The sequence below is a fragment of the Rhinolophus sinicus genome, linkage group LG02 (genome assembly GCF_036562045.2).
Source record: "Rhinolophus sinicus isolate RSC01 linkage group LG02, ASM3656204v1, whole genome shotgun sequence".
NCBI classification, from domain to species: Eukaryota; Metazoa; Chordata; class Mammalia; order Chiroptera; family Rhinolophidae; genus Rhinolophus; species Rhinolophus sinicus.
The window spans coordinates 56,776,162-56,803,521 of NC_133752.1; the positions used below are offsets into that span (position 1 = coordinate 56,776,162).

The 27,360-nt window shown below is 36.7% G+C and overlaps 1 protein-coding gene across 4 annotated transcripts in view; it reads right to left on the minus strand.

Moving 5' to 3' along the window:
* Positions 1 to 27,360, minus strand: part of LOC109440620 (alpha-fetoprotein) — a 35,022-nt gene that overhangs the window by 7,081 nt on the left and 581 nt on the right. The window contains exons 2-13 of one of the 4 annotated variants that reach the window (XM_074324463.1): positions 26,668 to 26,719; positions 26,372 to 26,513; positions 24,555 to 24,766; positions 22,575 to 22,707; positions 19,692 to 19,789; positions 18,480 to 18,609; positions 14,434 to 14,648; positions 12,820 to 12,952; positions 10,795 to 10,892; positions 8,330 to 8,468; positions 6,098 to 6,324; positions 3,743 to 3,857 (exon numbers count right to left, since the gene is read on the minus strand). In XM_074324463.1, coding sequence (XP_074180564.1) covers positions 3,779 to 3,857; positions 6,098 to 6,324; positions 8,330 to 8,468; positions 10,795 to 10,892; positions 12,820 to 12,952; positions 14,434 to 14,648; positions 18,480 to 18,609; positions 19,692 to 19,789; positions 22,575 to 22,707; positions 24,555 to 24,766; positions 26,372 to 26,513; positions 26,668 to 26,719 — 1,658 coding nt within the window. In that variant the 3' untranslated portion in view covers positions 3,743 to 3,778. Of the gene's footprint in view, positions 1 to 3,742; positions 3,858 to 6,097; positions 6,325 to 8,329; positions 8,469 to 10,794; positions 10,893 to 12,819; positions 12,953 to 14,433; positions 14,649 to 18,479; positions 18,610 to 19,691; positions 19,790 to 22,574; positions 22,708 to 24,554; positions 24,767 to 26,371; positions 26,514 to 26,667; positions 26,720 to 27,360 lie in introns of those variants that run through there. The other 3 variants (XM_019720801.2, XM_074324462.1, XM_074324464.1) reach the window with 3 other exon arrangements.

The following is a 27,360-nucleotide window of genomic DNA, read 5'->3' on the forward strand; positions in this document are numbered from 1 at the left end:
ACAAATTAATTATTTAAAGTGAGAAACATGGGCTATTTCCCATTGGAATTTGGTGGATTTTGGCTCAGAATATATTTTACTACAGAAACAATATTGCTCATGATGCTGAAATTCACTGACCAACCCATAAATAGCCTTGGATAGCAAAAGTCCCAGGTTGCAGAAACTACCATCATTGGTACCTACACAGTGAGATTATCCTGTTTCCAAACACCCATTTGGAGCATCTATGGTCTGGCTTAAGGGATTCAGCACCACAAGGGGCCAAAGCTGGTGTAGGAAGAGGACAGAGTTTACTGCTAATTCATGCAAAATCTGGAATTCTCTTTCCTTCTAATGTCATTAAAAGGGCACAATCTGAAGTCAAACTTGCTTTGGTTCAAATTAGGTCCTCCACTCACTCGTTTGTGTGATGGTGGGTGAGAGACTTAACCTCTCTGATCCTCATCATTATAAAGAAAATTTGAATACCTACATTGCAAGGTTTTTTTAGAACCAAAAATAATATATTCAAGATCTGGTATACTGAAGACACTCAATACATAGTGGCAAAGATAAAGAATTATGATACTAATGATAACAGCACAACTTGCTTCCATTTCAAATTATTGACTGCTTCCAACCATGGTCTCCCTCCTCCATGACTCCCACAATAAATGGTACATCATCATAACTTTTCTTCTATTTATTCATGTATTAATTCAGTACATAACTGATGAGCATCTTTACAATTTCCCTGAGGATCTGAGTTGTAGATTCAACAATTACAGGGAAACCTATACATACTCTACTTCTCTTTTCTCACTTACAAGCTGTGGGATTCCAAATGCCTTCATGGTTTGGTCTTTCCCAACCCCTCTAGTCTCATCCCATAAAAGTTATCTCCCTTCTCTCACCCTATGCCTCCACACACTGAACCGCTCTGCTTTTCTTTTTCCCCTGCTGAGTCAACTGGTTTCTGAATGCACTTACCCAGAGGAACAAGTAGAGGGAAGATGAGAGTAACTGTTAGGTTTCCAGAAGACCAGCCCGCAGCTGCTTATTTAAACAAAGAAAACCACTCCCATTGCACTGCTATAGGCAAGGAGAGAAAAAGAAGAAGAAAGAGGAGGAGGAGGAGGAGGAGGAGGAGGAGGGGGAGGGGAGGGGGAGGGGGAGGAAGAGGAAGAGGAAGAGGAAGAGGAAGAAGAAGAAGAAGAAGAAGAAGAAGAAGAAGAAGAAGAAGAAGAAGAAGAAGAAGAAGAAATCTCCCATTATGAGAAGGCAAAAAGTCTGGGAAGGAGATTCAGAGCGGGAGTATCAGGATGTCACGTGAGCTCTCCTTGGCACTCCAGATGTAAAGGCTGCCATTTCCATAACTAGGGACTCTGTGCCCCTTGGAAGCTGGACACCCCCTCCCCAGTAACTATGTCATATGCTTGTCATCTGCTTGCAGTTGCTTTACCTCTCCTGCTCCCTCCTCCCTCCCCCACTCTGATCTCTCTACCTACCAACTGAACTGCTTTTATTTAAAAATATCCCCCTAATCCTTTCTATTGTTTTAGTTTTACGTTTTTAAATCTTAAATTTTATTTTACTTTTCAATGTTATCAACTTCTTTTTGGTTTTTCACTTCTATGATATTAACTTTTACTTTCATTAAATTTATCCACCATTTTATTTAAAATACACTTTAGTCTTTACATGCTGTCTTAAATTTTAACATTTCAACTCAATATTTTTTTTATTTTTCTTAATTGGATTTGAAATTCTTTTACTTTGAACTTCTATGTCTGTTTTTATTTTCTGTGTCCTATTCTGAGACGTTAACTTCTACCTTCCCTTTATTATCCTGCTGAATTTTTTTTTCCTCTTCAGGAATCCTAATCCCTTCACTTGTTTTTTGTTTTTGTTTTTGTTTGTTTTGTTGTGTGTGTGTGTGTGTGTGTGTGTGTGTGTATTTTTGTTCTGGTGGTCAGCCAGAATTATATAAGGGTGAAAGCCATGGAGAGAGCCCTTGCCACTATCCCAGGAAACTGGAGGGTTTTTTTCCAGCTGGCCTTTCACTCCCAATATGGGTCCTCTCAGAACATTCCAGAGATCCTCAATTAACTCTCTCTATGCTACTCTTTTCTCTATCAGAGAACACAATAAATTCACTGGAACAGGGATACTTTCTAATATTTCACACTTATTATTATTTTGCCCTTATATGAAGAGCTCCATGTTTTAGAAATTACAGCAGTATTATAACCCCTCAATTAGGGCACACTAACAGCTCGATGTTGGCAGTTAAGTTTATGCTTTTTGACCCAGACTGCTTGGGTGCAAATTCCAGCTCAACTACCTAGCTACCTGTTGCATGATCTCATACTAGGTCTTCTTCCCTTCACAGACTCAGTTTCCTCATAATTAAAATGGGGTAATAATATTACAGACCTCATAAATTTGTGACAAGAATTTGTTGAGATGACATGTAGAAAGTGGTACCTATGTATGCACAGAGAACTTCCTCAAGAAAAAGCTAAGCCTGCACTCCAGAAGTAAAAATAGACTTCTTTCTCCTAATGTTCTCACATCAAGCCTGGGCTAAAGGAAGAATGACTAACTAAATGCTGCTACAGTGTTCTTCGGGTGCTTATTGGAAAGTTTTGAAGTCTAGTTTATGAGCAGCTCACCTCACCTGGGGAAATGAAGAAAGGACTTCAAGGACCAGCGGGCGTATAAGAACACAAGGACTGTGATAACACAGAACCAGTAGCAACCTTGTGTTTGCTGACCACGAGAATGTGTTCATCCCCAAAGCAACAAATACTTTGCTTCACTTGGCAAGATGATATTGTCAGACTGATAATATTTAGACATTGCAAGAGTAAGTCTTAGAGTAAATAAGATAATTAGAAATGAGGTACCACTTCTAATGTTCTTGGGGGAGAAGGAACAGGGAAAACCAGGGCCTGCTTTTCCTGAGGACAGGGTCAGGGGCCTGTAGGAGGGCAGGAAGCATGGTGGGCACGCTAAGGGAACTGCCCCACTGTCAAAGGTGGAAGTGCTTTCAATGCATCCTGCTGATTCAGAGACACTGGAATTTCACCCTTTGGCTTTTCCTAAAACAGTCACCGTTTGTCGACTCCAAATGGGGCCTCGAACATCACGTCCATCATCAGCAGAATTCATTCCCAGGGAGAATGCCTGGACCATGGGAGTAACTTGGCTCTAGCTGAGTGGGGTGGGGGTGAAGTAGATGGTCGATGGCACTAAGAAGGACATTTCTTTGCAGCAGCAAACAAGTAGCTTCTTTTCTAAGACCTGATAATAAGGGTTCCATTCAATCCATCAGTGTGATGTGGGATAGGGAGAATTGCGAGAAACGCCAGCCACTTGTCAGCTCTCAGGAGCTAAGGGCAGGACCAGCTGCCCTAAGGTTGTGTGTGCTGCCAGTGGTACTTCCAAGGCCGAGCTCGTCATGCCTGTCACCTCAGTCACGTCACAAAGCTAAATCTCCCAGATCATCTGCCATCATACTGATGTTTCTACACCCCTAATCTGAACCATCTCCTGCCTCCTTGCCCTCCCTAACTTATCCTCTGTCTGCTTTGTAACTTGAGACTTTCTCATCAGAAAATTTCCCTATATCCACAGCTTCTTTTCGGAACTTCTCTTTCTGGCTCTCTATGAAAACATGGGGCTCCCCAGAGGACACAGCTGCCTCTAAGATCTCTCAAGAGGAAGCTAATTTTGCTTGACTTCTACTTGCCTTAGCACCTAGTTCTCTTACTGCTTCCAACATACTTCTCCTTCATCCTCTTTTAAAAATCATAACTCCTTTGCAGTATACGTCACCAAACTCAAACATCCCCCATCCCTGTTTATTCCTGCTGTACATAGAAAACTTTGTCATACCCCTCATTTTTGATGAATTCAGAACCAGTTAATTGCTGTACATTCCATTATTATATTGACATTCATCATTTTCTGTAATTTCAATAACTACATTAATGATCCACATGTGACAAATTTTTTTTTAAATGGGCCTAATTGTCTATCTTTTTCTGTACCCATGTCCTTTACATTGTGACTTTACAACTCTTCCTATCAAGAAGTGAAGTCTATTCCCACACCTGTTTAATACGGGCTGGGCATATGACCTGCCTTCCAGCAAAACTGGCATTGCATTGTTCCAAACCTGGGCCTTAAAAGGCCTGCACACTTTCCCCCTTTCTCCAGCTACTATATGAAGAAGCCTGGATTAGTTTGCTGGAGGACAGAAAGCCACATGCATCAGAGACAAGCCATCCTAGCCCAGGAAAGCCTTCTGCCAGCTGTCTTAGCAGCTGACTTAGCAGTTGAGCAGAGACTCTTGAGCCAGCCCCACTGAGGATGGCTGAGGATGGCCCAGGTCAGCAGACTCATCCAATCAGCCCACAGATACTTGAGCAACAATAACTGATTCTGTATTGAACCACCACATTTTAGCATGATTTGTTATGCAGCAAACACTAACTAAAATATCATATGAGGAATGGATGAGGGAAGAGATTTGACAATGAGCTGCAATGGCAGGTGGGCAAGAGGAGGGATAGCACAATGGAATGACTACATATTTTAATCGATGTTGGAAAAGCAAGGTTGGAAAAGACCACTGGGCTGAATTCTATTGCTGACTTTATCCAGAAACCCTTTTTACATAGAACACAAATTGGGAAACCCTGATCAAATGTAAAGTGACTATGTTCTTCTGGCAACATTTCTGATCAATAACCTTTAGTACCAGTAAGAGCAACCAAATCAGAATAGCACTTTGTAAAGTAATAACTTATATCCATAATTTTTTTTAATTTACAAATATTTTCATATGCATTATACATATCATGCATATAATGTGCACGTGCACACACACTCATGCGTTTCCCCTGGAGATCTATCTGCAAAGTAAGAGTATAACATCCCAACCTCATTCTCAGTTAGCAGTGAAATAATAGGGACCTATCCTTAATCAGCAACACAAAATATCTGTAAATAAATTATTTCTTTCTCTAGCTCCAGAAGTAGAAATTTGGTTGGAAGTAAGGAAACAGATTTCTACTTAATAAAAAAGATAAGCGTTTTAGTTAAGTGTATCTAGAGATAATTAGGCTGCTTTAAGCAAATGGTCTTTCCATTACTGGAAATATTCATGGAGGAACTGTACATGTGTTTTAGAAGGATTTCCTCAACTTCAGGGTGGGGATGATTGATTAATATCTAAGCTTCCTTCCATTTTCAGTATTCTTTGATATTATATGTTTTAAAAATATATATAAATGGCATTTAAATATTTATTTCCGGTATTGTGAGTTTTTAGTGATATCCTGTTTTTCTATATTCTGAGAAGTTACTATAAAGACTCATCTGGTGCAGGACACTGTATTATAAGACGTGGGTGAGTGAGAGGAGAAGGAAATCAAGGATTCCAGGAGCTGAATTCACAGGCATTACATTATCAACCAGCTGCCACCCACTACCAATCACCCCAAAACCGTTCTAAACAGACAACACAGTCACTCCTAGTAACAGTAGTAAAAGTGGCAGCAAAAGTAATGACGTACTATGAGGTGATGCACATCACTCCAATGGAATGTTCCGAAACACTTTCCCCGCAGACTGGTCCTGCATAATTTTAGGAGTTTCTATGGCCCAAGTGATGAGAAATTAGAACAAGCTTAACAGATTATTGCCAGACTTCTCTGGCTTCCATTGTTAATGGAAGGTATGAATTTCTAAAAGGAGCAAGGAAACAATATTTCCAAACTTATTTGATCATGGAACACTATTTGTATGAGACCCCCTTATAAAACTAATGTTCCAAAGTTCACATCTTAGGAAAACTACATGAATGTACTTCTCTGTCAATATTTTCTGACCAATAGACTTCATTCTCATTAACTGATCAAGCTGGGGTAGCAACCATGTTAGCCAAAACTGCAAAATTGCATAATATTCTCAATTTTACTTGACCTCCAACATAACATTTCACCACTGCATTCATTATGCAGTACTTATATCTGCACCCACTGTACAGTTCTCTGCACCTACTCCTTTGTTAGCAGAAGAGAACAAATTAAGCAAAGATCCTTACTTTTGCTTTTCAGTTTGGAATTCCTCCTCCTGAGCTTTGCACAAGCCCTCTTTAAGGTTGATAATTTGGTCACAGGATAAAGGTGGAGAAATGTAAGTTCCATCGACTTGCAGGTCATCAAAGCACGGCTTCCTGAAGGCATAGGAGTCATCACAGCAGTGACCCACACCGACATTGACAGGCTCTGCCTCATGTCTTCTGCATAAAGCTCCAAGAATTAGCTTAGCCTTTCCCAGGAGAAAATTAAAATAAGAGTCATAAAGTTTGTGGTCGTTATTTTCTTACCCATAGCAAATAAGGCTATATTTACGTATTCTCAAATTCTAGTTTCTGCTAGTTCAACTTGGGTTTCACTGTTCGGGAAAAAGCAAGAGTGTTAGGGCAGTGTTACACTCCACTAAATTAAAATAAAGCCTCAAGTCAACAGTACTGCTAATTTGACTCAACTGTAAGAAAGATGATTGGAGTGCTAAATGAATAAAAAAATGAATAAATGAATGATGAAAAAAATTATTAGATCCTATTTCAGCTAACGCCTTCATTTTCTTGTTCTTTTCTAGAACTGTCACTTTGTCTTGCTCCCAGTGTGTCTGATACTTATCCTAATGCTGCCTACAAGCCTGCCTGTATGACTCTCTGAGTGTAATGGACACCCAAATTTGCCGTCTCTTATGTATTTGGGAATGAAGTAATTGGAACCGGTAGGCATCAACATTTACTGTATGCGTTTACCCATCTTGAAGAGATGGATCACCTAAAAATAAGGCTTTAGGAAAGTGTAAGTCTAATTGAAAGAGTTCTACAAGGAAGGCATGACTATAGAATAAAAATTTATAATAAAATAAAAGGAAGGCAGGGCTAGATAACAAAATTTTTTAATCTGAAAATTTTTAATAGCCATATTTTAATTCAACTTCCCAAGTATTAACATTTTGATTCAGGAATAAGTGTAGCTTAGCTATTAGGCCCAATTATGCCTGCCATTGGAAAAACATTGTTCATTGTAAATGAACATACAGGTGTTCTGTCTAATAAATTTAATACTTGTGAGTTTGATGTAAGATGACAGAAAATATAAATATTTGGCCTTTGATCCCAGTTCTTGACACAGAGCTTCTGAAACCCCTGTTTTGATAAGAGCAGTAGGAGCATCTTTTTTCTAATAAGGTGACTCTGGGTGAGCTCCTGGATTGGGGCTAGTCACCAAAAAGACCAACATGTGATTAGAACCTTGGAATTTTCAGCCTTACCCCTCATTCTCCAGAGAAGGGAGAGTGACTGAAAATGGAGTTAATAATCGATCATATCTGCATAAAGCAGCCTCCCAAAAATCCCAAAAGTACAGTATTTGAAGAGCTTTCAATTTGGTGAACACATCCACATACTGTGGGGTGAGGGGTGATGGTGATGCACTCCAAATCCACAGGCACAGAACCTCCTGCACTCAGGACCCACTCGGACCTCACTTCATGTATTTCTTCATCTGGTTGTTCAACTCTATCCTTTATCATATCCTTTAATAAACTGGTAAACATAAGTAAGTGTTTCCCTGAGTTCTATGAGTCACTCTAGCAAATTAATCAAACCCTAGAAGGGGGTCGTGGGAACCTCTGATGTATAGCCAATTGGTCAGAAGCACAGGTAACAACTTGGACTTGCAATTATCCTCTGAAGGGGTGGGGGAAGTCATGTAGAACTGAGCCCTTAACCTCTGGGATCTGATACTATCTCCAGGTAGATAGTGTCAGGACTGAGTAAAATTGTAGGACACTCAGCTGGCATCGCAGAGAATTGCTTGGTGTGGGGGAAATTCCCCCACATCTGGTGTCAGAAGTGTGAGTGTGGTAGTATTGTGAGAGTAAAGGAGAAACACAGCAGGACGACTGGGTATTTTTCCTATACATTTGATTAGAATGAGTTAGTCTAAAGTCAGCATTATCTTTAAGTTGCTGGCAAAATCGCTTTTGTTGACTTGAAAATCCAAGAAATAGACATGATCCAGGCAAAGGCCTGTTGAATCTGACACCCCCAGGGTTAGGTCAGAGGCTTCCTTACCACTGTTGCTAATCAAAGACAATTGGCATGAGCTGACCTAAAGAATTTCTCCCAGGGACAAAATTATTAGGCTCCATTGACAGTTCAGAGACGTGTCCACTGACAGAAGATTGATTGCTGGGGATTGGAGATTAGAACTTCAAGAACAGGCAAACATGACGTCACAGATATGCTCACCGTATCCTCCATGCAGAGAAACTGTTGCTCATGACTCAGAGGGCAACATCTGGTGGCAGCAGCTGCCATGTTCTTCGTGAACATAATCAACTCTTGAGCAGATAGCTGTGGGGCTTTTTTAGTATAAAGGACCATGAGCCTGAAAGAATAATTTCCTCTTACTCCTGGAAATGATTATGTGCCTAAAATGAAGACTTCTACAGAGGTATCCTCAATATCTGACATTATCTGGGATTTAGGATGAATAAGGCATTAAACTGAGTTTAATTCTATCCTTTCAGTCCTTCTTCCAATAGCCTAACAGCTTATTCAATATACCTGGCATTCTCTTCCAAAATCACACATTGCGATGTTAATTATGTTGCCTAGAGAAGGGTTCTTCAAAGAAACACCAACAATGCAACTTTCAGTGTTTTCTCTTTTGTTTTCATGTAACCTTATGTATGTGGAAGATTAATACTGTGCCCCTACTTACACTAGTATTTAGTAAAATCCTATTACTTTTTCTGTTTCTGCTTACTGGAAAGATTCAGCTATGTAGATTTTCTTTTGCTTTCAACTGGGGACATTTGGAAAAATATCAATTTCTTTCCTATACAGTATAGAGACATGTGAATATTCATAACAGTTTTCAATTTGTTTATGTTAATAATTTATCTTTAAACATACAATTTTAGACTTGTCAGACTCTGAAGACTTTAGAAATTATTGACTTCAGGGAAAAAGAACCTGTGAAAAATTTGCTTCACCCTTATCCATCTTTTTCTACTTACCAAGTTTAACTATGATAGCTAATTGGGATGGCTACAAAATCAGACTCGAGTAAACAGCTTCCTAAATAAATACATGCATAGACCATTAAAGCTTTTATTGGTTGTCTACAATGTGTAGGATTAGAGTCTACAAAAATGGTCAGGAAACAGTCCCTACTCTCATGGGGCTCTCACCCAAGTGGGGGAGATAGACAAGTACCCTTGGCAGAGGGAGAGGAATACAGAAGAGCCTTAGGTACACATAGAATGATTGAATCCCATCCCAGGGAAATCAGGCAGGCCTCCTAGAGGAAATAACATGTGAACTGAAAGCTGACAATAACTAAAAATGACCCAGTTAGAGGGGAGTGAAAGTGGGAGGGGAGTATTTGGGAAGTCATTGAATGTGATTCTGTTTTCTTGATTGAAGGAGATTGAGGATTGGAGAGTGCAAAGCTTAGTTACAGAATCAGATTTACATTGTTTTTAAGATAATTATGGTTGATGTATAAAGAATGAACTGGAGGTGGGCAAGAGGCAATGTGAGGGAAGAAACAGTTTGAAAGCCATTCCTGTAATCCAGGTGAGAGATGGTGAACTAGAAGAGTGGTGGTGGGAAGTAAGGGATGTGGAGAGAGATTTTAAGGAGAAAGACTCTACAGATCTGGATTTGAGGACAACAACTAAAAGAAAAACCAGAGTCAATTCTTGCATTTATGTTACATAAAAGAATTTTATGGGGAAAGAATTTAGCTATAACATCCACTGAAACAGTCAATCTAATCCAGTGGTTCTCAAATTGTGATTCCTGGACCAGCAGTATCAGCACCCCTGGGAACTTGTTAGAAGTGCAAATTCTCCCCCCATCCCAGAAACTCTGGCATTGGGGCTGTATTTTAATAAGTCCTCCAGGTAATTCTGAAGTTTGAGAACCACTGATCTAATATTTAAACTAGACATTAGCAGCTGAACACAGCATAAAAGAAAAGTAATAAGTCAAATATTCTCTCTGAAACAAGAATTCTTTTTCTGGTTCCATTAATCTGGACATGCAATTTAAGCTCAGTAATAGGGGACATTATAGTAAACTGAATTTTTCCTTAATAGTCTGCTTCCAAATAAGACTATTATAGCATGATTCTAAAGATTCTAAATATCGGCTTCTGTTTTTTGATATACTAATCTTTGAAATACATTGGGATTTATCAGTCTCTCTGCACACAAGGATTTGTGTGTGTTTCCTCTGGCAAATGACTAAGGTAACTAAGGCAAGGGATCCATACTATTCTTGGTGGTTAAAATACAAAATTTGCTATGTGGACCTGATTTAAAATGGACAAAAGAATCCCACATTAGCTCTTTGTTGCAGCTTTGACTCAAAATTGCACGCAAAGCCCCAAACTAAATGTCTACATGTGAGGGACTGAGCCCCTGTGAGATTGCAGTAAGGCAGCCAGGGGCTGGTTGGCTCTCTAACCTCTGGGCATTAACTGAAATCTGGAAACTGGCCTGGAAAACAGTGGAAAAGCACCTAAAGTTATGTGGACACTATCTTATCAAGACAAAGATAGCTAGGTTAATTCAGAACTGGCTTTTACCTTGACCTTGGAGACTTTTAAGGTTGGATGGAGACTCTTTAGCAAATTCCAGCACCAAGAGTTAACAAAAACTCACTAAACAAGTATAAATCTGGACAATATCTTACAAACATACCTGTCATGGAAGTTATTATCTCCTAATTTTTCATGTAAATCACAATAATTTTTAACACGCTCATGGCTTTCAAGAACCACTCTTCGAAACATCTCTTTCTGAAAAATAAAGATAGTCAGTGTTTATCTATCATTGCAACAATATATCTTGAGGTAAGATTGCAAAACCATCTTCTGTAATCATTAAGTGTAACTGTTTTCCTAAACCCAGGGCTTTATTTACTTACTGAGTTAACAAATCTTGAAAAACACACTTTGCTAAACCAGGAATGGCTATGTACTTTGTGGAGAAAAAAGAGGAACAGCAACATTGATATTTGGCTTCCTGTGATAAAAAACTCATTTGTGATTAAATGGTATATTTTACAAGCCTCAGGCAAATCATTCATCAAGCCAAAAATAGATCATTAAAGGTAGTTTATAGACCTAAATTTGATTGGTCAGTGTGTGTGTGTGTGTGTGTGTGTGTGTGTGTGTGTGTGTGTTTATGGGTTGTGATAATATAGCCTTACAAATAACCAGCAAATATAGAGATAAAGATATAGATATAGAAATATAGATATGTATTGTTGAAAGTAAACTGACATCTTAAGAAACTTAACCATAGAGCTGGGAGGACTATGGGTGGAGCTGGGCCCCTTGTTATCTCTCTAGTCTTGACTTCCTGTTGAACTCTATGGTAACTTCCTGGGGAGGGATTCAAATAAAGGAGGGATCCGTGGTGGGTTCCTCCCTACTTCACACATGGGTGGCTGGTGGGCAAGACTCACTGGTGGGTGTGCATTCTCTCTTTGGTTCTTTTTCTTCCTGGAATAGACCATTTTCTTTTGGTGGATTATCTGGAGGATTATTTGGCCAGTCGACAGTATTAAGAAGTCATAGTTTAATGAAAACATGTACCAGCCTTGAATATAGTAAAGCTCCAGAAATACACATTGAAGTGAATCAAACGGAATTCTCAGCTCTAACTGCAAATTCAGAGTTCTTGGACCACACAAATAAATTCCAGTGGAAAGATACAAGTGACCTTGCAGGCTTAGCTGTTTGGTAGGATCACCAAATCCAGTCCATTGGATCCTAATAAGCAATACTTGTTACAGTAAAAATTTTACCAGACTTGCAAACTATTTGCCTGAGTTTAACCCTTACCCTTGTCTTTACTGCCTGTGTGACATTGGGCAAATCATTTGAACCTCCTGAAAAATCATTACTCCCACCTACAAAATGTTGTTAGTAATTCTGGCATTACCTATGTTACCAGGCTGTTATGAGGATCAAATAGGATATTGGTTGCAAAGTTGTTTTGTTGACTCCAAACATCCATGCTCCTGTATGTGTTACTATTAACATAATGATTATTGTGGAGGTCTGCTGGTGATGCTATTAAAGGGTACTAACCTACAGGAGACTGAATCACCTTCATTTATCCTCTCTGGGAACACCAAGATACTGGAGTCCAGACAGGACAAGAGATGTCTTCCTTCTCCACTCCCACCCCTCCCTTCCCCCTGTAAATATGCAAATCATTGTTTAGAATAACAAAAGCCAGAACCACCTAGCTCCTGGTAACCCTGAATAATGGATGACCTGGTCAAATTTGTAAGATCACCTACTTTTTTCATGTCAAATGTATAACAGGAGCTGCTGCCTGTAAACAGTACAATTCCTGGCCTGAAACAGGGACAGTTTCCAGGACTGCTTGGTGGAAATAGTTGACATTCCCCTAACAGGCTGTGCTTTCATGCTACCTGCTATTGTGCCAAGCAGACTTTCACTTTAAAGAGGAGATGCACAGAGAATTTTCCATGAAGCACAGAATCCATTAGACAGTGACTTGCAGAAAGATTTGCTACAGTATGACCTGTGGTCTTCATTTTAGATGGAAATTATATTTGTTGTGCAGTGCTTACAATTAGCAAGAACATGCATAATCATCTCACTAAAGTATGGCACTAATAGCACTGTAATTTTTCATATGTTTGTAATCACTTCTGTATAACAGGTTAAAAAATAAAAAGGCATTTACCCCATGGCTATAGCATTCCAGAGGATCTTCTAATTTACAGCATTTTCCCAATAAATTTTGATATACTGTAACCACTCTTAAAATCACTAGAAGTGGCAGCTCTGGAAGTCTCCTTGAATATTCATAAAGAAACCTGTAGTTATATGAAACATATTAGAAAGTAAACAGTAAAATTTAAAGAGTTTTCTTTGAAAAGCCAATTATAATTATGAAATTTATTCAATATTTTAACTGACCTTAAGACATTTGGAAACCTTGGGGCCTGGCAGGGAGATTTTATTGACTATGTTTTGACAGAAGGAACCCAAATCAATAAAATTACGTGATGGTTCCAAAGTCACACAGTAGTGAGTGGCAGCTCCATAACTTGAACCTAAAATATGTTGATTAGCTGATAGTTCCCGGCTCTGGATCTCCACTTACTTCTCTAGAAATTAATTTCAAGTGTTTGGGTGAGATTACATGTTTCTCAATGACCTTTGAGGCTAGATTTTATAAGTATTACAATTCTTTCAAAAGTAAGTGCTAGCTAGGTATTAAATCACCATATTCCCTTCTTTTCCATGAATAGACCATGCACAATCTGCAATTCTTCTGGGGTACAAGAATGAAAAATCTGGACTCTAGAATATTTTGAAAGGAAACATACAATCAAGGGAGGCACTTTAGGAGTGATCCTAGCCAACCTCCTCAGTTTACAGTTGAAACACAAAAGCCTAGGGAAATTAAATGGCATGACACATTCCAAAGCTTATGTATGACAAAGCTAGACTACAACTCAGTTCTCCCAATTCAGTCTAATGTGATTTTCACCAGTAAGTTGTGCCTATCAACTTTTTCAGTATCAAATGCGTGTTTAGGAATAAGTGGGCACAGAAAGTGACATTTACTTTTATAAGCCAGTATCAATTGAAATTTCAGAAATATAGCTACAGTCATTCTATAAAGAACTTTAAATTTTAAAAAATTTTAAAAACTCAAATCTTATGCTTTGTTGGAATGTAGTTGCTCCAAATAATGCTTCACAAAGGGACTTTGGAAATATTTCAATCACACAGCAATATCATCTTAACATTACATATTAAACTCAGTTTGTCTTATGCACAAATTAATATGCACTTCTGAATTGACAACAGCGATATTAATACTCTGTCTCTCTAATCTTTAAATGCTACACTATGGCTTTGGTAGTAGGTATTAAATTAATTAGAATAGAACAGTTGACCGGGTATACCAATCTGAAGCTTTGAGAGATAACTCTAAGTCTCTTAGAGTAAAGCTTGCCAACATTTGACCTCGATTGCATTTTTAAAGATTCCTGTGTTAGTTGTCAACATTTAAAAATCAAAAGACTTCCAGCTTTTCTCAAAATGCAATAGACCCAGTCACCCAAAGACTGTATTCCAATATGGTAACAAGTGGCTGGAGCTATATAGTAGCTGCCAATAATGGACTCCATAAAACATCTATTCTTGGTCACAATTCCCATTCCGTCACTCATTTGCATCATTGGCTAACCTCTGTCATCATTTAAGTTTAAAGCCTGAAATAATATTCCAAAGAATCCATAATCATAACATTCCATCATTAAGATTTTACAAAAATCTGTATTACTCTTGTAGGAAATCATCTTGCTTGTCAGCGAATTGTTTGCATACAAATTGATCTTCTGTAAACCTGCTGAGTGGCAGGGATGAAAGATCAGGTTTATCATCATTTTCTGAATTAATAATGCATTCTCCTCGGAATGGCACCGGCAGTGCACAGCATGGAATGATCTTGCTGGATAGGATAGCCTGTTTAGAGCAGATATAGTTCATAAGCTGACTCTATAAAACATAAAAGGGAACAGTTATTTTGATGACTTCATTCTGAACTTATTTATTTGTATTGTTATTAGTAGAAAACCAGAAAAACTTTGCTTCTTATATTGCTTTATCCTTGGCAAACTGAGAGACCAAAAACATCATTTCTAGTGATTCATTCTAATAAGAAAAGCTTCTCTTTTTGACCTTACTTACTCAAATGTCACAAGTACTTTTAACATCTCTTAAAGAACTTTAAAGGGAGACAGAAATTATTATTGTTTTCATGTTTAACCTAACAAAATACAAATAGTTTTATTGTCTTGCTATTGCTATTATTACTTTAGGATCCCAGTTAGGAAACACTTGTTCCTGTCATTTACTATATACATTATGATTATATTACTATAACATTACTATTATCCTTACATATTTAACATGTTTACTTGTACATAAATATGGGTACATGCACACAAATAATTGTGTGTGTGTATAAAGAAACTAGTCTCTATACTTAAGGAACTCACAATCTAGTTGGAGAGTCAAATAATTAAACAATAATAATAATGCATTATAATAGAAGTTGTAAGAGAAGTTCATGATGCTTTGGAAGAAAACAGAGTGTTTTGCAATCCAGACCAGATGGATGTCAGAGCAAACATCTTGAAAATTTTGAGTCTGGAAGAACAAAGAAGTTGTTCCAACTAACTTCTTTGTTATGAAGAGGAAGAGCAGTCTAGAATTATTCACGTTTATAGTAAAGAATCTTAGAGGTGAGAGGACATGATATTTGTGAAATGATATATAGAATATTTGGAGGTTATTGAGAAAATTTAGTTCAAAAATGATGAGGCTTGAACCAAATGAGTATACTTAAGAGCTACTGAAAGGTAGAATTGACAAGATTTAAAAAAAAACAGTAATTAGATTGGAGTCAAGGAGTGAGATAAGGACAAAGGATCTAGAATGATATATGACAGTGGGTTGGTGGTAGCACAATTTACTGAAATTGGCATTCAGGAGAAAAGAGCATGTTTGAAGAGGATGGCTAAAAGGGAAACCAACGAGTTCAATGTTGGAATACAGAGTTAAGATGATTTAAGGCATCTATTAGACATCTTCATGGAGATTTCTTCTAAGTAGTTGGTACTGTAGATTAAGGACTCTTCTTCCTGAAAGAAGAATAGGCTGAAGAAATAGATCTGAGTGGTGAATTGAAGCTATATTCCGGGGTCAGGTTGAGACTGATAAGAGTGTGTGCTAGTTAAGTAACTAGCACCGCTCAGTGGCTTAATAGAACCAGGGTTATTTCTTTCTCAGCAAAGTCCTATTGAGAAGGGAGGAGTAGTGCCTTTAGGCAGTAGTTCTAGGAACCAGGCTGACAGAACCTCTGTCATTTTCAACCTGTGGCTTCTCACGTTGCCTTCAGATGGGAGGTTTTTTAACCAGGAGATTTTTATGGACCAGGCTTAGAAATGGCATAAATCACTTTTAACCAGAATTCAGTCAGGTGGCCCCATCTAGTTGCAAGACGGACAGGAAATGTAGTTCATGGTCCAGCAACTAATCTAGGCTATGGAAGAGGAGAGTGAATACTTGCTGGATGGCTATCCAGTTCTGATTGTATGTTTAAAATAAGAAAGGACAAGGCCAAGATCAGATCTATGGGGAATACCAATTTTCAAAATGTAGTAAAAGAGGGGAAGAAGACTGATGAAAGAAGCAGTAAGAATACATGCATTCTGGGTAGAAGAAAAACTTCTCCTACGATCTGTTGTCCTCCATACAGCACCTTTGCAGGCATCATTGGAAAAATAAACTAGTGCAATAGTTGACAGCTGTAGCTCTGTGCTCAGATTTTCTGAGTTCTAATTCTGACTCTGCTGCTTCCTCTCTATGTGACATAGGCAAGCTACTTACCTGTGTGCCTTGATTTCCTAATCTGTAAAATGGGGATAAAATAACACTTCCTAAGGTTGTAGGAATTAAATGAGTTAATATTTGTTGAGAACAAAGGAAGGAGTCTGGCTCAGAGTAAGTACTAAAATAATGTTTGTTAAATAAAAGTAAAATGCTTAGAATTAGTGCCTGACACACAGAAAACATTTTTTAAAAACTAGAACTATAGCAATTATTATACAATCCTAGAATGTTGGTCTAATAATGCCATGCAGTCAGAAAAAGAGAGAGAACCTTACTAGGTAAAATTGAATTATGTTGATACAACATATATATGTTTATATTGAATTATATCACTTAATATTAAAAATTAAAATCTATTATAAGCATATTTGCTTTATGAGTTGGTGTGATATTTTGTAGCATCATGCTATGATATAATGAGCACTAATAAAAATAGGAAACTCTCTAGGACACGCAATTCAAATGTGTACAATCCATACACCATTCCTGAGAGCATTAGGAGAAATATTCTAATCAAAAGAGAATTAATTCAATATAAAAAAATAAACAGTGGAATATAGTGCATAAAAGAAATGATAGTTCAAATGAAATAAATATTAACTGTTATTTAAAAAGAATGAGTATAAAGAAACTAAGAAGTCCACCAAAACTAAGAAGTCCATCAAACAACTGAGGTAAAAGCAATTAAATAAATGAGAGAATTAATAAAGTTAAAAGCAGAAACACAGTAGAACTGTTAAATAAGTTCAAGAACTTTGCCTTGGAAAAGACCAAGAAATTAAATAGTCCCTTCGAAAAGCTAATTAATTAAAGGAGAAAACACAAACACATGGGAAAAAGAGGTATAATTACATAATTGATATGTTTAATGATCAAATAATAATATTATCATGTAGAACCCTATATTCCTAAATGAGAAAATGCTGATGAAGAAGACTTTTTAAAGGAAAATGTATATTTAAAACCTTGGTGAAATATAAGTACACTCTCATTATTCACAGTAGTCACATAAATACTGAATTCATGACTACTGAATCATTGACCCTAGGGGAAATACAGGGTTAGGTTCTGCAAGCCTCCGGCCACATTTTCACGAATAACAGATCAAGACATAACCTCATGTTGTGTACCTTTCTGTTTAAAGACGCCTTATTTAGTACATATTGATGATTCTTTCATATTGAACTCACAGCTGCCAGCACCGTTACTCATGCATAAGCAAAGCTTATCTAACACACATATTTTCTCTTTAACACCCATCATGGTCTTCTTGTGTTTAGAACACTAGATAGCACTTCAACACCACCTTTGGGGCCATTTCAAACAGCTAAATTACCAACAAAAAAACACAAAAATGAGGAAAACATGGCACTAACTAGACTGCAAAAAGAACACTATCTACAGTATGGAAACTAAAACAAGAAGGCAGACCCTCATTTGGTTCCATCTCAGCTGGGACTACATGTATCAGGTGACTCAAATTTTCCAGTTCTTTGAGCATGCACAAGTCTGCGAATGACCACAAAAGTGCTGTGAGTATAGATTTTGGAGTTATAAATAAATTTTAGTGAATTCACAAGTATAGAATTCATGAGTAATGAAGATGGATTGAAAAATGTGAAAATAAATCCATAACAAGAGAAATGGAAAGGCTGTCACACCAGTTTCTAATCCATCCCTGCTTGTTTAACAGACAAGTTCTTTCAAACCTTCACAAAACCGGTTAAGTCTTAATAACATTACATTTATTTCAGAAAATTCAAAAGGAAAAAAATTCTAATTCATTTTTTAGAAGTTAGCATGACTGCATACCAAAAATACCAAAACCTGATAAATGACAATTCCTTTTTTAGATTCATTATATACCACTGCAACTTTTATTTAAGAATTACTTTAAAGGCTGAACTGAACTTTAAGAAGAGAGGATCTTACCCTGCCCAACACGCATGCTACTGTATTTCCTTCACAACAAGTCTGATGAAGATTTTTAATATCAACAGCCAATTTGGCAATTTCAGAAAAGTTAGCTTTAAGTTGTTTTTTAGTCAACAGAACCAATTCCCTGAAATGAAAAATAAGTACATTTCAAACAGTGCTTTGAAATTGATATTTTCTAAAATTAGTTCTAGTTTATCGAGTAACCAAAGTAGAAACACACTTGCAAGTGTAGGGTGAAGAGAGTATTAGAAATGCTTTCTATTTCTTCAGTGTTAGCATCCAGGGCCATCTATGATCTAAGTCACAAAACAAACACAATTCAACTCATAATTGTGGAAAATATAGTCATTTTAATCATTTAAATTATTGCTTAAAGAAGTCCAGTTGTTTAAAGAGGTAATTTGGATATTTATCTGACCTTACCTTCCAAAAAAAGTTCTTCATCATAAAGACAATAATTCTAGGAGGTTTGGGTCTCCTTTTCCTCTATTGACAATTGAGCAACATCCCTGAAATTTCTCTGGAAATAGGGAAAATGTGCATGCCTTATAAGGAGAGCTGAGCTTTCAGGCAGCCCAATGTTGTCCTAAATTGGGGAAGATGACACAAGGAAGATGTATGTCTTCCAGAGTCATGTAGGACAGAAACACAATCTGGGCCAGGAAGAGGTATATTGAGTAACATCAGATTTTCCTCCCATCCCACACTCCTCCATCCCCACTCCTAAATACCACTGTTTTTTGTGTTCTGCATAATATTGGAGCCAAAATCTTTCCTATCTTCCAAAAGAAAGGACTACCTTTTATCCTCCAGCCTTTACTATGCAGAACAATGAAGTGGCTGCATTTGAATGTACAGAATCCTTTGTGCAGTGAGGAAGAGACTAAGGAATTTGAGCAGATGGAAGAAATTGAGGCAGAAGTTAATGGGTGGAGATGAGGATTGTGTGATTTCATGCACAGCCCTCTGCGCCCTACTGAACAGGCAAGTATTAGGTTGCTGCAAAAGTAATTGTGGTTTTTGCAATTATTTTTAACTTTTTAAACCGCAACTACTTTTGCACCAACTTAATAGCATACGTGTAAAGAAAGTAACCAGGTTTGTACTGAGAGATCATTAAATGAAAGATAAATGATTTTTCAAATGACTTTAATCAAAAAGGTGATCCAATAGCAACAAAGTCCACAAATGTAAATCGCAACTTACACTGATTTTGCTACTTTGTGGTTGAATTTAATCCCAATGTCACATAAATGATGATGCCTCAAAGATATTTCTCTAATGTATTTTCTGATAGGTTCTACCTGTAATTAGAAAAACAATGCATCAAAGAAAGAAGATAGCACCAGAAAAAGTTAATTTCATCATTAGTAAAGAAGGGAGAAAAGTAAAAATTTTGTATCTTCTCAAAATTGGAAAGTTTTTAGTGTCTTATTTAAAAGAGGCCAAATGCAACAGCATAATGTGGTTTTTTGTTTGCTTTTACTTTGTTAAAAAGTAGCTTCTCACTTCCCCAGAGATCACTTGTTCCAGTGACCAAACATTTGAAATATAAGGAGAACAAGAAAGTAAGCAAACAAAGGTCCAGAGGGCCACTAGAATATGTTTAAAATGTCTTACAGTTGAATTTCTGTTTTATTCAAGTTTCTAACTCATCTTGGACATGTTTGCGACTGCTTATACATAATATATGCTCCAGCTTACAATACATGTTAATGCAGTTCCCCTGCCATAAATATTCTTTAACTCAGGATTTTCACTTTTGAAACTATTGCAACTAAACTTTTCTTAATAAATAAAACCATAATTATGCAAAAGAAAAACATACATGTTTTGTTATGATAGTAAAAATTTGGAGACAAATAAAATGTCTCAACAGCTCAGTGATGGTTAAATACATGATGGCACATTATTTTTGAAATGATGTATACTTCTAATAAAAAGTAGGGATATTTTAATTTCTCATCAAAACTCTATGTTCAGTGTGATCACAACAATGTGCAAAACAAAATCTGTAAATGGAAAAAATAAATGAAAGGAAATATACCAAAATTAATATCTCTGTGTGGTAGAAATATAAGTCATATTTTTAAATTTCGAAGAGCTCTATATTTTCACTTAAAACATTATATTGACTACATAGTATTTTTACTTTAGGTAACTGTACCTTACGATGCTATTTTTAAAAACAATGTATTTAAAGGAAATATTCAAACCACAAAACTGGCATAATAATCATAATTATATTTATAATTAATTATAAATATAAGTATTTTTATCCTTATTTTATTGTATTCTACTCATTTGAAATCAAATACAGGCAAGCTTATTTACTTCATAAAATAGTACCTGAGCACTTAACTGATAAAATTGTGTCTGATCATAGACATAATTTTTGCACAATTGGTTATGTAATTTTTTCTGAGGATGGCGCTGGAACTACTAGGAACAGACATCCTGGAAGCAGCAAGGCTAAACATCACAAAGCGAGGTAGAGGAGGAAAGAACTGTTAGGTAACTTAAAAGCATTTGCTTATGCTTAACAGTATAGGGGCATGTTATACATTAAGGAAAAATTTCCACTGAAGAGGGTTAAGGTTAAGAAAACTTTGTCACATAAATTAGTAAATGTCAAGTTACCTACAAAACTCATCTGAATGAAATCTCATTCTTCAGAAATTCTAGGTAATGAGACATAAGTCTACATGATCACTTGCTTTTAGTGTTTAATTAATATGAAACCAAAAGAGAAAAACAATGACTGTACTGCTTAGGAATTGAGAATTGGCTTCAGAATTGTACTGCTTAGGAATTGGGGTTCACCAAGGGAAGAGTGGAGAGGGAGGTAAGAATAAAAGATGATGGATATAATAGATAGATATGACATGATAATAGCTACAATCATCGCGTACTTAGCATATGCCAGAAACTCTTTAGATACATTATTTCGTTTCTTACACGAGATAGATGATGAGCTCAGTAGGACAAATTGGTTTAGGGTAATAGAAAAATAGGGGGTTAAAGGAATATGAGGTAAATTAGCACTGAAAAGAGCAAAGAAAACAGTAAAGAAGAAGTGGCATTGCCTTTAGCCTTCAGGAATTCATCGAAATGATGATCAAACGAGTACTAATTTCAACACAACCTTTGGAAAAGCCATCTGGTGTTCCCTTCCGGTAAAGGTGGTTATTTTATGTTGATATATTTAGAAACTAATAATTATGCATAAAAAGTACTTTTATCATGGAACTAATCACTGATTTACATCTATTTAATGAAGGAGAAAAGGCCACATTGTTAAAATTAAGTGTGGCCAACTGCATTTTCCAAAGATGGCTACAACATCTTCTATCCCATGCTCTTCTTCCAGTGAGACTTTGATAGTCTTCCCAAACAAGTATGTATATACTGTCCCCTTCAAAATGACAAGGTTTTATGGTGAGTCAACCAATGGAGTATGGCAGAAGTAACTTCTGAGGCTGGGTCATAAAAGGCCATACAACTTCTGTTTATCCACTGGAATACTTGTTCTTGAAGACTTTGACCATATGTAAGCAATCCAACTGCCCTCAGGCTGCCATGCTATGAGGAAGCCCAAACTAGTCAAGGCAGTGAGCCCACATGGAGAGGCTCTGAGTTATATGAGAAGAAAGAGATGTTGAAGCAGCCCCCAAGTGCTTCAGCCCCTCAGTTCCAGTTCAAGCTGGAACTGTCTGACTACAGCCATATGAAAGATCATGAGCCAGAACTGCCCAGATGAGCTCTTCCTGAATTCCTGACCCATGAGAGATAATAAAACAATTATTGTTTTGAGTCATTAAATTTTGGGGTGTTTTGTTATATAGCAATAGTAACTGAAATATTAAATATTTATTAGGAAGTAATAGCTGTGCTAGATCATGTTTCTACAATTTTAATGACTATCCAAATTGCCTGGGTATCTTGTTTATGAGCTTGTTTAGTAGGTTTGCAGAAGAGCTTAGATGCTGCATTTCTAACAAGCTGCCAGGTGATGCCTATGTTTCTGGTCCACAGTCCACACTTTGCCTAGCAAGGCTCTCCATAACCCTTGGGAAATGAGTATTTTACCTTTTTCTGGAAGCATTCAGTCTTATGTTCTTCTTGGCAACATGACTGAATAGCTGTTTCATAGCAAGCAGACATGGTCAAAATAGTGGGTCCATACAGGAATGGATGCTTCCTAGAAGTTTCATAAATGAACCTAAAATTCGACAAATAAGAAGTTGTATAATTTAGAATTCAAGAACATGTGCTGTTACTGTTTCTTAAAAACTTAGGGTTCATTTAGTCTTGTTGACCTGAAACTTCTAGAGTATCATGTTCAAAGAGATGAGATAGCACTATACTTAAATACATCAAATGTTCGTGCTGGATATGTCACTGAGAGGTGAGTCACACATTCGCTGAGTGCCCATGAAGTGGCCGACTATAGCTTCTGGGCCAATGGGGAAATAAAATCAGTAATCAAAACGTTTCATTTTTCTAAAAGTAGTAGAAGGTAGAAAGTTCAGTAGTCTAAACTGAATTTTTGTAAATGCAGAATTGTACAGCAGGTTCAGGGGAATACAATTTAGAAGCCATTGGTGGGCAAAGAGAAGTCGCTCAAGATCATCATGAAGTTCTTTCTAGACGAGGTGAGGGACTGTGTTATCTTTTGATTAAGTCCAAAATAGCTGACTTTTTCTCTAGCTTTGATATAAGTTACTGTTTCTGTAGTTGAGAATTAATTAAAGTTCTTGGCTTATAATTATGTGGCAAGTAGGTAGAAAGTTACTTTCCCCTTAAATATTTATGGTTATATACACATAAATTAAAATTAGCATATAAAATAACTCCTTAATTACTGACTTCATTGTAAATGTTCAAGAAGAGGTTAGATTCACTGCCTGAGTTTTGGTTAGACTTTTTAATCTCTGAATGTTTAGCCCAAATCTGATTCTATAATTCTCATCTACAATGGATAGAACTACAGTAAAGAGGTAGCCAAGCTCATGTTTTGGTTCCCATTTGGTTGCCCCTAATGTCAGACAAGTTGGAACCTACCGAATGCCCCCATCCTTTAGTCCTTTCTCCCTAAGTGGCTGGGGCCACTTAATTTTTTCTTGAAGATTCAGTAATCTCTGGGGCAATTCTGGCCTTCTGTGGGTGAATTAAAGGAATTTACGTTTATTGAGTATCAAGTTACCCTGTCTTTTCATTCGTCTCTGGTGTGGAGTTTATGTCTAAAATCTGAAATCAAATGTCTATCGTGCTCTTTACACTGTAGATCCAGCAATCAGATACTTGCTTTATTATGCGTCTGAGCCTGTATTGACAAGACGGCAAGAACTGCATTCCTTAAGAACTGAAGCTTTGTATTTCTCTTATCATTTCTACTTTTCTAGGTATTGATGTCCTACCTCTAAACACCAGCCATTTGCTAGCACCTCACTACCAAAAGGTAGACTTGTCCTATGCTAAGTAGGAAACCAAAGTTTAAGCTGCCTACCCATTTGCTATAATGCTATTCACTCCAGGTGGGAATCACAGAATCAGAATTCTTGAGTAGAAAATTCACCTCTGCCTAATCTACAATTTTACTTATCTCTAGGTTCCCTAGGTTCCCAATGACAGACTATTTCCATGCCTATAAGTTACCCTTTCTGCTATCCCTTAATGAATATCCCAAACGCCAGAGCCTGCCTCAGCTATGAATACCTGCTCTCTGTCCCCTGTAATCTCTGTTTATTATGCTTTGCCTTTTTGACTATACCTTGCAATATCATTTGTTCCTGATCTGACCAATCTAATTCTTAAGGGGATGGGTCCTTTACAGTCCTAGTCATTTTTAATGTTTCATGGCACAGACATAATCATCATGCCCTATTCAATTCATTAAGACAAAAATTATAATTCTGAGGGAGAAAAATATATTGTAGCTTACATTTTCAATTTAATTCCATATAATAAAGCATTGTGTTCTCAGAGGCTCTTATGTTAAAAAAAGACCAGTCTTCAAAATTGGAAAACACTCTTCTTCAAAGACGATGGTAAGGAGGAATGACTTACCTCCCTCTCACTGACACTTGATTCTCTTTGTCCATCTCACAGATTTGCTCAGGATTTGGAATTTGGAATATATCACTGTGACCTTCATCATCTTTTTTGTATAATAGGAAGCACTTATGTCTTGCTGTGTTATTTATATTGCAACAGTTAGAAAACGCATGTTTGTCAACCATTCCTTGGTTATTACAAATATGCTCCAGGAAGGTAGTCATCTGTAGGAGGAAATAATAATTGAAAGGGAATACATGTATAGTCTACATTTCTAACCACAGGAAAGATAACAAATTTTTATTTTTAAAAAGGCAGCTGAGTACATGATGCTACACCTTGTAACCAATACTCCCCAGATATAGTTTTTTTGAGCAAAAGCCTTTTAGGTTTTTAAGTCTAAATTCCCACATGCTGGGCATTGACCAAATAGAATTTATCATTCTCTCCTTTCCCATGTAATTGCTTCATTTTCATACATTTGATAGATATTAATATAAACATAAGCCAGAATGTCCAGGGCCTAAGGAAATCAAGGTATTTTTAATGAGAACTGTCTACCAAGAAGTAGATGGTGGTGTACTCTCCTTGATTCCTACTTGTTTTTAGTTTGGTATCCATGGGAACTTATTTTAAAAATTAAACTCTGAAGTAATGTGCACTTAGTACCAAATATTCAAATGGAAATGTAATAATTCAGTGAGTTTTCAACTATTTTTGGGTGGCAGTAAATGTGTGGGATGCTGTAAACCACAAATAATGTGTTTTCAGGTTTGGGGGATAAAGGCATAAAACCTTCATCTTTTGAAATGGAAATAAGAGAAATCACTATAAAATTAAGTGAGACTAGCCGCTGGCAAAAGTACTTCATTTAAAATGTGTTTCTAATAAGACTGATAATTCTCCTATGTCTACTTAGATGCTAGAATTTAAGAAAAGATAAATAGGTTTTAGCCCCCAAGAAGATGGAAAAAAAAAATCTATAAATAAAGGAGAAAACTATTCAGTTGTATTTTAAATTGTTTGGCATGAGAATAATTTACACACACACACACACACACACACAGGATGCCAAAACAATTTATACACATCTTAAGAAAGGAAAAATTTGTATTAAAATTGTAATACTCAATATATGCCAATAATAAACAATGAGTACAAGTCACATTTGACTTCTGCAATTACCACACACACTCAAAGTGGTTACCATCAGTGTAATTTTAACACAGTTTTCCTTTCTTAAAATCTATATACATTTTTTTTTTTTTTGGCACTCCCAGGAGAGAGAGAGAGATGATAAAAATACGTTAGTGTTTATCAAGAATTTGTTAATCACAAGATAGACATACTTTACAAGACACAATAGTAATGCCCAAGATTATCTACTAACTGGGAAAAGGAGCCCATAATAATACGTACTTCTTCCTTCTTTTTTATATTCCCTAAGAAACCTTTCAAAATTATTTCAATTTCCCAGGAACATTTATATGAGGATGTCAGACAAGAGTACTTTAGAGATGAGGCAGAGCAATCAACTTAAGTTAACACATTGACATTCTAGGCTCTAATTCATTCCTTTAAGTGTTTGGTTCACAGAGGCTGATCTCCCAGAGATGAACTGATAAACTATAGGTTTACAAGCCTACACAGATTCTATCTTGAGTATGAATCATGTATGTATTGTTGCCTTACAATCCCCTACCTAATTATTCAAATAGCCCCCCTCATAACTACATCTTTTGGTGGTAATTTATTTGAGAGAGAGAGACAGAGAGAGACAGTGACAGAGAGACAGAGAGAGACAGAGACAGAGAACTTGATTCACCTACCAACTGGTAAGAGCATTCTGAAGGTGACTCACGCATCTTGAGGCTCTTGCACTTCTCTGCAAAATCTAACAACTCTTTAACTGTGGTTTGTACTTCTTCATAAGTCAATTTCTGAAGAAACTGAGCAACCATAGTGCTAATGCTGAAACAACAAAACAGTATGTCACTGTTAAAGATAGAATCAAATTCTTTTCCTTCATCTTTCTTTGTTATATCACTGCCCCACTCCCCTCCCCCCAAATAATTAATATGATTTCAAATTTCAGGCAAAAAAAAATATTGATAATAAAACTCACATGTCTCTTAAGTTCTCCTCCAGATAATTCTGGCTACCAGTGTGTTGCATGGCTGGGGGAAAAATTGAGATTTTATATGTATAAGAGGAAAGTATCCAAATTAAAATCCTGCTTTACAAATCTGAATCTATATTCACTCATAAATTTCCAGATCTGATTTTGGTTATCATAATAAATCAGAACAAAGTACCAGAATATATCTTCACTGGTATTTAAATGTCATTCTGTGAATGACTTATTTCTACTCAAAAATATTGTGTAGTTGAAATCTATCATTGGCCTACAAATAAGTTACGTGTACTTGTGTTGACACTTCTGAATTAATTAAACTTGATGATTTTGTTATTTAACTCTTTACATTAGAAGTTATAGCACACCCAAGAAATATTAATAAAATTAGAGTTTAGCTTTGGGAACCAAAGTGTAAACATTAACATTTCGTCAGGTTTATTTTGGCAAAAGCAGTGTCTCACACATCTTGGATTTACTCATCATCTTCATCTTCATCACCTCCCCCAGGACATACACATACACATGTTCTCTATTGAAAACAATGTCTTCCTTCTCATACTAATAGCTTCTAAAGAGCTTAGCACCTACTTAATAAATAAAGAAACCATTATTATTCACTGCATTAACATAGTGAAAGGCTTTGGAGGCTGTTATTCTGAGTTCAACTTCCAGCTCTGATAC